The sequence below is a fragment of the Bidens hawaiensis genome, unplaced genomic scaffold (genome assembly GCF_021521415.1).
Source record: "Bidens hawaiensis isolate Kalapana, Puna unplaced genomic scaffold, B.hawaiensis_p1.1 tig00021984_1, whole genome shotgun sequence".
Taxonomy (NCBI): domain Eukaryota; kingdom Viridiplantae; phylum Streptophyta; class Magnoliopsida; order Asterales; family Asteraceae; genus Bidens; species Bidens hawaiensis.
The window spans coordinates 95,648-106,238 of NW_027493401.1; the positions used below are offsets into that span (position 1 = coordinate 95,648).

At 32.7% G+C, this 10,591-nt stretch overlaps 1 protein-coding gene across 1 annotated transcript; it reads right to left on the minus strand.

Moving 5' to 3' along the window:
• LOC143564301 (DNA replication complex GINS protein PSF3-like) lies at nucleotides 1-1,358 on the minus strand. Its single transcript, XM_077051618.1, has 6 exons — nucleotides 1,221-1,358; nucleotides 1,063-1,131; nucleotides 886-986; nucleotides 650-742; nucleotides 407-546; nucleotides 1-306 (listed from the first exon to the last, which is right to left on the minus strand). The coding sequence occupies exons 1-6, from the start codon at nucleotides 1,263-1,265 to the stop codon at nucleotides 194-196; spliced, it is 561 nt and encodes a 186-aa protein (XP_076907733.1). The 5' UTR covers nucleotides 1,266-1,358; the 3' UTR covers nucleotides 1-193.
• Nucleotides 1,359-10,591: the final 9,233 nt, after the last annotated feature.

A 10,591-nucleotide genomic window follows, 5' to 3' on the forward strand; every position in this document is an offset into this window, starting at 1 on the left:
GACACGCTAACGATACGAAAGACCAGAGATCAACAAACTCATAACATGAATCAAACATTGTGTACAAACTTGAGCATATGTAAGCTTTCTTACCACACAAACATGACGTATAAGTCCCCATATATTCAGATATAAAGCCGTACACAACATGAGTAGTGGCTAATCAGCAGCACTAGGTTCACCTACTGAAAAATTACTCCCCGTTCGATTTCCTCTTTCTACCGAGAACCAAAGCTTTTTTAAACCTCGGTCCACCCATTCGCCAGGTCTTGAATGCTGCAGTTGATGACTTTGCAGCTTCATACACTTCAAAATAAAAAAAAGTGTACAAGATTTCAACTTTCAAGTCATTCATATTCATTATGTTTGGAAATAAGATGCAAAAAACAAGTCATTCAAATCTCACATTTTGTTTCTTCGTTTGTTAATAATGATAAAAACTTAGGGGCCATTGCAGATGCTGATGTGTGTGCCTTGATCAAAACTTCCTTATACCTTGTCTGGAAAGCAACCAAGAGTAAAGATCCAATAGTTTTGTCACCGATCCTGATCCGTTTAGCAATAAACAAAATCATAAAAGTGAAACCTTGCAGCAACGATAATATAAAGAAAAAGAAATTTGTATATGACCGCAAGAGTTGATGCTTACAACTGCACTATCTTGCATCCTAACTGATAAAAATATGAACATCGAGATCTTAAGTCCACGTGTGCACCATCCGCCCCAATCTCTTCACGAATTCTGACATTATAACAAGTTACATCATGAATTCATGATGAATTGATGATGATGATGATGATGATGATGATGATGATGATACAAACAGAATTAATATCGTTTTGATTTATAAATAAACATTAATCAAGAAAATCCGGGCTTATTACTTCTTATTGAAACAGTGAGGAATGCTGACAGATACTGCCTGTCTAAGTTGCAATTCACTAGCAAGCCAGAATGGTAATTCACCCTTTGACCTCGGTTCGACCTGTTTTAACAATAATATTAGCATTAAAAATCTGTTATTGTTATTGACAGATTAAAGTGAAAACTATTAAGTTTACCCTGTTTGTGTCACTGGATTCAAACAAACCAACTCCATTTACCGCTTCTAAAAACACCGCTGGAACAAGCTATAAAAAGCAAACACCGTTATAAACTTACGAACTTTTTTCAAAAAGTAATTTGAATGCAGAATTGAATAAAAGAAAGAAGTTTTAACCTCTTCTTCTGCTAGAATGTCATCAATATCATAATACCAAGACATGATTAAAGCAAGAGCCTGTTGTTATTAAGGCACTGCAACTCACTAACCGAGTAAGTATCAAGAACCGGACTGGACTGCAAATCAAAAGCTTAACTGTTAACTACTCAAATACTTATTTACGTAAGCTAAAAGAATTTGCAAACATAACTTTGTACAAGTTAATTGAGTCCGCAAATGCACATTTTCAGTCAAAGTTCTATGTGTTCATACGTTCACTCCAAATCTTAATATTTAAGCAACAGATCTTGTGCATTCAAGTTTCAGAAACACAATCATATATAACAGTTTACCAAGGCCGGCTATGAGGCAGGGCTGGCTGGTCAACCGGCCCTGGCCTGACACCCGATAGGCCCAATTTTCATTTTTTTTAAATTATATATATATATATTTTTGGGAAAAAAATGTATTTTTAATGTTTAAACTTCAAACCAAATTACTCAACTAATTTAAGGCCCAAATATTTTTTTTCGCCTTCAGCCAAAAAACTTCACAATTCTCGGAGACGGCCCTGCGCTTTACAGTATCTAGGAGCGCAAGCGAGCTGGACCGCTCACGAGCTACTCGAGATCAGATCATTAAAAAGCTCAAAAATATTCAAGCCTTATCAAGCTTGAGCCAAGCTCAAGCCTCAAATAAAGCTCATTCAGTTATCAAGCCCGAGCTCAAGTCTTGTACGAGAGCGTTTAGGCCTATCGAGTCTAAATGAGACTTGTGTATATTTAAGTTTAAAGTTTAAACTCTACCGGACTTTTATGTATTAATTTCACATTTCACAACCGAGCTTAGGCTTATTGAAGTTTTTTCTCAACATATAAAATAATTAAAAATACACAGAAATTAATTAATTATTTAATTAATAATAACGGGGCTCGAAACGAGACAATATGGGATATATAACAGATCTATGATACTAATTACTGAGACGATTGTATTAGACTGAAACAATATATGATAATGCGGAATAAATGACAAATCGAAACCCTAACCCTAATTAATAATCAATTTGGGCGAACGAGTTCACGAAGACAATACCTTGCCGATTGTGTGGATGTAAGTGAAGTGAAGAAGAGTGTAAGCCTGAATTTGTTGGAGAATAATGATAATAATAAGTGAGAGAGATTTGAGTTTTTGGGGAGGCGCCAAGTTTAGTTTCCGTATTTTCATATGAAAGCAACATTTTGTTAAGCGGGAGTGGAGCTGTATTGTATGTTTGACGGGAAGTTTGTTTATTTTGTTTGTTTAATAAACAAACCGAACATGGACAGAGGCCGCATTTGAAAGTGTTTGTGAACGTTTGGAAATGTGTTCGTTTACATTCGTCTAGTTGCGTCCGATAATGAAATTTTTTATGCTTGTTTATTGTGAAACACTAGAAGATTTGTGGATTTTGAATTCCAAGATATTTTATAATATGATTTAAATTAAAATATTTCACTTTCACATATAAACACAAACCAAGCTACATCTGGATAATGGGTAAACGAGCAATAAGTTGCGCTGCTATCCCCTTTTGAATCGCAAAGCCTATTCTACTAAATATCAATCCTTGGTTCCTCGGGCTCTGCGAGTCACTGTGGACCACCTTCTGCACCCGCTCCAAAAAGTGAACCGCCTCGGGAGCTAGGGAGCCAAATGTGTCGAAGGCAAATGGAATGAACACATGCTGATTCTCAAAACACGCTGTCTCATGCTTAGCAACCTTCCTAGATTCCGCCCTCAAAACTGCTTGTCCCGAAACGAATGCACTGTCTCTCAGCCCCATCAACGGGGACACCCCAGTGAGGTCGACACATGCATGCTTACCCCCTGCCTAGCCAAACATTAGAGTTGTTTATGTTCGTTTGTGCATTAGTGTTTGTTAGCGCTCCTTTGTCTACGTGTTTGTTTTTCCATTAGTGGTTCGTCCGTTTGTCTGACAAACGCTTAATGAGCGAATATGGGCATAAATTTTTGTTCGGTTGAGTGTTCGTGAATCGTCCGCATGTCAAGCTTAACGGACGAACACGGGCAAGGTCTCATCCGGTTCGGTTTTGTAAAAATGAAAAATATAGCCTGCTTACTATGTGTAGGAAGTGTAATGTATTATTTACCAGTGACTCACTAGGGTATAAAAGAGTGAAGCCGCTCACGAGCTACTCGAGATCGGCTCACAAAATGAGCTCAATTATAACCTAGAGCATTACTTTTTTCGTGGTCACAATTACCAAAACAAGCCTCATTGTAGCTTATAGTTTTTTTAGGTGGTAACGTGAGTTAACATTATGTATCTGACTCGTAAATATACGTCATCTGACCAAATATAGAAATACAGTCGTAATTTAAAATACATTTTGGCACTGAAAAACTGGCTTGGTGAAATATATCAAGGTTTCGTCATTTTGTAAATGAACACATAAGTTTTGTTGTTTGTGTACTTTCACAAGTTATTGTATAGATTTCTTATTTAAAGAACTTTTATTTTATAAAGTGCAAGAAATATAATTTTAAACAACACATTTTAATTAATCATTGTATGAAGAGCAAAGAACTAAATTTCTAAAATCACTCTAATGTTAATAACTTCATAAGCAACAACCAACAAGTACCAATCCTGAAAGCCTTCAAGCCCAACAATATAAGCCCATCAGTATGGGCATATATACAGCCCAGTAACCAGTTTTTCATTTTCACATATTTACAGCCATTAACATGGGTTTAAGAAACCTAGCCCATTTAACCCAGAGACAAAATGTTATGCCATTGTATCACCGAAAACAAACAACCAAACCGAATGCAAGAGGAAACATTAATCATGGCTTTGTCTTCCCCTATATAAGAATATTATAATTAGCTAGTAATATTAAAAATGAACCCTAAGGTAAATGTGTTGTCAAATGTAAAAGTGATATGCTTATAAGTATTGTTAAGTTAGATGTACGTACACACATTACTTTTCATCTAATGGTCGACTTCGCATGACCGCACTTGGAGCATGGTGTCATTGAATGCATGAACAGTAGATCATAGCATATGTCAATGTCAGGGCCGCCTTTAAGAATCCTAAAAAAAACTGAGCTTTAAAAAAAATTCTTGCCCTCATAGACGGCTATGGTCGATGTGATATTAAGTTTTTAGCCCTTCTTGATGCACCATAATGGTTCTACTCTCCTTGTAGTATGCCAATACTATCTTATAGATATGTCACCTTATGAATGTTCCCAACTATGAACTAATTAAATGCATGTGGATAACCCTTGTGAGAAGTTCGTATTCGTAGTCGTCCACAACTATCCTCTTCCAACCGTATAAGTGGATACAATACTTTTAACTTTTTTAATTTTACAAGACGTTTTCAGTTGAGAGGTTGTCACTATGTGGTTCGACTATATTTACGGTGGATGCTTGAGTAGCGGAGATAACCAAAGATTAGGTAAATTTTGAGCTTTGATTTTGAAGGATTTAGTTTATAAATGGATTATGGGTTGTATGAATTTAGCTTGTGAGATTTGTGGAGTGCCATTATATATTTATATCCAAATTGATATTGGTTGGTATTTATTTTGAGCATAAGATGTTTGGAACACATAATCGGGTTTGGGGTTAATTTCTCATCGACAATGCCTTCGTTTACTAAAACATAATAAACGTTTAACATCTTGCGCCGTGGATAGTTAATCTTTGGGATTAATTCCCAGAATAGTCCAAAACTGTTTAAAATTCCCAAAATAGTCCATTGAAACCTATCTACAACGTGACATTCGTACTTGCGACGTGAGATTTTATTAACCACTCACAGTTTGACACGTGTATAGGTAACGTGAAAGTTTCAACGAAATCTGTCTTCGCCGAGCGTTTTCAACCCAAAATCGTTTTCTCATAAATTCATCTACTCCGACGCATTTCAAGTGAATTTCATCTTTTTTTGCATAAAAAGAAGAGTTGTCATAAAAGATAGATTTTGTACAAATTATTAAAATTCGATGGTTTTTAAATGAAAGTTGTCTTTTTTTACATAAAAAGTATAGTTGTCTATAAAACTTTTTTTTGAAAATCATATCCACCACTCACCACCACCATTCACCACCACCCACCGCCATCATCAACCACCACCACCCACCGCCATCATCCACCACCACCACCCACCGCCATTATCAACCACCACCACCTACCACATTCTTAACACTTGCCATTTAACCCTCACATCGGATTTTTAAAACTTTTATAAAAATTATCGGAGGAGATTAAATTCATTGGGAAATTATATTTTTTTTTTTGAAAATCTTCTAAAAAGACTAAATTCATTGGAAAAATATCTCTTTTTTTGCAACTTTTTTGAAATTTCTCGTATGAGACAAAATTCACCTGAAATGCGTCGGAGGAGATAAATTTCTGAGAAAATGATTTTGGGTTGAAAACTCTCGGCAAAGACAGATTTCGTTGAAACTTTCACGTTACCTTTACACGTGTCAGATTGTGATTGGCTACTCAAATCTCACGTCACGACTACAAATGTCACGCTACAGATAGGTTTCCATGGACTATTTTGATAATTTTAAACAATTTTGGACTATTAAGGGAATCTCTCTCATGTTTTAAACTATTTTGGAAATTATCCCTAATCTTTTGTTCATATTTTAAAATGTAAGGACCATCTATTCTAATTTCTCTTTAATACATTATGACACGTTGTACTTAAGATATTGTGATTTAAGATATTTTCTAACATCAGTGATGTAACACATACTATCATATATAATAATTTATATAGTGAATTACTATCTATTAAAAAGTATAAGTCGATAACATATATATGAAATAAAATAAGCATCGTTTAAAAAGTTGATTTACATAACAACACAAGAATCAGAATCAATAATGAAAATATCTTGATTAGTGAATTGAGTAATTTGATATAACACAATAACACATTTGATGGTCGATATTAAGTGCCCATCGTTATCATAATACATTATTCATATGAATCAATCAGTCTTAATCTTAAGATCATAAATTTTTTAAATAATGAATTAAAAATACACCTGCCGACTTCTTTTGCAAAATGGTCATCCCATGGAAAAAACAATGAAATATAATTGTGTATATTTGACTTCAATTTTAATTTTAAGTATCAGCAAATTTCTCATCAAACTTACCAAAGCAAAATCAAGACAGAGCCGGCTCAACATTTTTAAAGATCTAAAATTAACTAAAATGTTGAAGTTTTATTTCTAAAGCTATTTGATATAAACCATCTCTCTTTACCCAAACTTTATGACAGTGACAATAATAAACTAACAAATTTATAATTAGCGGAGTTAAATTTTTTTGTTTTTTTAGTTATATTATGTGTAAAAATATATTGAAATAACTTATTAACCCAATATTAATATATCATTTATTATATAAAACATGGAGGCCTTGGTTTTTGGGTGGCCGAAAGCTAGGGCTTGGGTTAGATATATGATCAAGCCGGCTTTGAATCAAGAACACTCGTATGGTCTATTCGCTTACTAATTAACAGACCGGGCACAAGTGAACGGTTGATTTTGAACCAAATCAATGAAAACCCACCGATCTTACCTCCTCCCTCTGCCAATCTTCCACTTCTTAAGACCGGGTTAACTATTATCTGTTAGAACTTGGGAACCGTTACAATCAGAATTTTAATTTTTATTCTTTTTTTAATCATTTTTAGATGTCAAAATACTAGACATGAAAATTTCGAATCAAATCTAAATTCCATTAAAAAATCAGCATCCAAAATAAACGAATACAACTACGAATAAATAAATTATTGATGTTTAATAATTGTTTCAAGTTGTGTATAATTAGGAGAGAATCAAGGGAAAATCTCTTTTTTTTTTGTCCACCGTCCAAAACCATCGGTTTCACTAATTTATTAATTAGATAATCAACTATGACAATGTCCAAGATTCTTGTGACAAGTACTATTTTTTTTGGTCGTTTTCTAGGAATCGATAATTCGAATGAACCATCATTATTTTAGTTTATAAAATTTAATCTTTTTTATCATTTATGCCACCTTATGATGAGACGCTAAGCCATTAATAAGTCTAATTAATTTATTTTTTAATCAGTCAACATGTTTTTAAACTTTACTTATTAACATACTAGATGAACCGTTGAAAAATGTATTTTAAATAAACCAAGTGTAGTTTACTTATGACCAAACAACCCATAATTACACTAAAAAAATGCGTAAGTGGGATGTGATTGTTCTACAGATCGTCCAGGTAAAACAAAAAAAATCACTTGTTTTAACTGATTTTACTTCCAACTTTTACTGGTTTTATTTGACCCGTTCAAAACCGACATGTTTAATTGTGACTATTCTATCCAAATCGAAGAAATGTACACCGACCTAAGTCTAGTGGAATTGTGGAAACATCGAAACAAGATCTACATATGTGGAACCCAATTTTGGTATTTATTAAGTGAAGAAAGTAGGGAGTAGTAGTTAATATATTAAATACTAATTAAATTAACACGACTTGACCATTATGTTTTGTGATATTCTTCTGCCTACCTATAATTCTATCGTAGGATACAACATGAACCTTTCATTTTATATTAAATGCATGAACCAGCCACAAAAACCACAAGCTTTTATATATTGTTTTATAGGATATTGCCCGTGTTACACACTGGTGGAAAATATTTCAAACGTCGTATATATGTGGATATCATAAGAATTATTTATCGTGTTCTCTGCAAAACCACAAGATGTAGAAAAAATATGTCTAAATGGTGGAATTAGAAGTATTAATATACAAATAATTGAATTGCTAAAATAATAGTCATGCTAAAAAAAGAACACACGATCAGTTAAAAATAATTAATTATGGTCAAAATCGGTTTTTGAATCATTTGAAAGAAAATAGCTAGTTATGATTATAGAAAACATTAATTATCGAGATTATAATTCTAGAATACATTAATTAGTAAATTATGTGGCAATTCTATAGATGAAAACCGGATGACTTGGAAGCCTATGTAGACATTTTAGTTGAAGGCCATATGGATATCTTGTATTTTAATAGTATAGTAAGATTATTTTCCAAGCTATGTAAAAATGTATAAGCCAAACTCAATGATATTCGGGTATGTAATAGATACTTTTTTTATTTGAAGGTCAATGGTTCAAATCCTATAATAAACAGGTTAGGTAAATTTAGGAATAGTTTTGCTTGTGTGTTAATGGTTACATTTATTGACTTGAAAGCCAAATATTATGTTTGTGTAAATATTTATATATTAGTGTATAACATACATATCCATGTATGTTTGATTGGTTTTAAAATGATAATACGATACTAAATGTTAACAAAAACATATTGAATTTTGAGTTTTGTATTTGTATACTTGCTACCCTGGTAATTCTATACTTGTTAGTGTTACTCTAGTATTCGTCAATATCTCAAAGGTTGCAATGGCAACGTAAGATACCTATCCGTCTATGTGTTTTATACAGATTAAATTTGATATTAATTAAGAACCTAAATTATATCTTATTGGCTGATAATAGTACTTAGTATAAATTTAACCAATGATAATCTCACCAACATAAATTCACACTTGACTTTCACTTGATTTCACTTAGAAGGCATCTATTTTTCTTCATTTCACTTATATTCATCCAAGAAAACAAAATCGAACTTAAATGAAGTACACATCGGTCCATCTATCTATCACCGGCCACGACTTGGACACCACCTCATAATCAACAAAAACATGACTAGTAGATTCAACATAATTAACACAAATCGAAACTCAACTCCTTTATCAACCAGACTTAATCTCGTAGTTATGCCATTAAGAATAATTCTTTAAGCCAAAATGTTTTCTAGGGAGAAATAAGTTTTTCTCGTAGCAAACAACCCACCTGATCATTATCGATGTGCTTTCGAGCAACACTAACCGCCAAATCCTCTCCGTCCAAATTGTGTATCCATTTATCTTAAAGCATTCTCTTCAAATCTTCCCTCATAAAGATGACCACTCTTTAACATTAACCCCACTTCTATCATAAATAGTACAAGCTAATAAATGTGATGTTTTGCTAGCTATTTCTTAGTTGTGACAAAAACCTACATTTGTTTTTATTTATTCTTCATTTAATTCCCTATCTGGATCCAGATATTATAATGACACAAAATGTTGAATTTTGACATGGGTACAAAAGATAAGGACCCCTAACACATTCATCCCTAACACATTTTGACATGGATCCAGATATTATAAAGACCGAAAAGCTTGTATGCCCACAAAAGATAAGGACCCCTAACACATTCATCCCAACTTGGGTTAATTGACCATTTCTTAACCACATATTATTTTACCCCAAGCATATATTATAAAAGTCTTAAGCTGAACAATATATTTTTTTCTTTTATTTGAAATTTGTATCACTATATGTAACGGTTTACCTAAAAAGTATAAAACACGTCACTATCACATAGACATAGGGACTAACTTTTCCCTTATATCTACATAATAACTACTATAAAAATCCAATTGTTTTTAAATATTTTTCTTTATGTAAAAATAAGAAAGAAACATGATTATTGATTCGAGAAAAAAAGTAACCCGACATCCCAAACCATCACACCCATAAGCATGGCGCCTTGGTGCCCCCTTCCTCACCATGTGTAATGATGTTTAAGTCCATAATAGATAACGTGAAGTAAACCATGAGTCTAATACATCCAGTACGTTTTCAAACAAAGAGAAATGTGTTGAAAACTTATTAACTTGGTTATGTACCCATTAAACTTTTTCTTCACTAAGAAGTTAACATTTTATTAAAAAGTTACACAACATCAAAACAAGTAATAAAAACTCATTTTTATATATAAAACAAACTTAGGGGAACTAACTAACAAAATACTCGTTTGTCTCATTAATAAATGTTCATATTTTCTTTTCTGTTTGTCCTATTATAAATGTCAACTTTCACCCAATTTACAAGTTTACCTTTAAACACACAACTAACATTAATAAACAATACTTATGAACTCAATTTTCAATGACATTGTCAATTGATTGAAAAAAAAAAGTAACCAATTCAATCTAACTAACTTTTTATTTTTTCAATTATTAAAAAAATAGATAAAAATAGATAGATTATATTAATAAGTTAGGCCAAAATAATAATACAAAACAAAAACATGGAATGTCACAATCACATGTATGTGGCCCCCCCACAAGTGAAAGCGAAGACCCTCCCACTCGTTAGGTTTATTTTCAAACTCTCTATTCAAACGAGTCCTATATAATATAACCAACGCACACTTCCTATTATTATCATAACCAAACTTAATTCATAC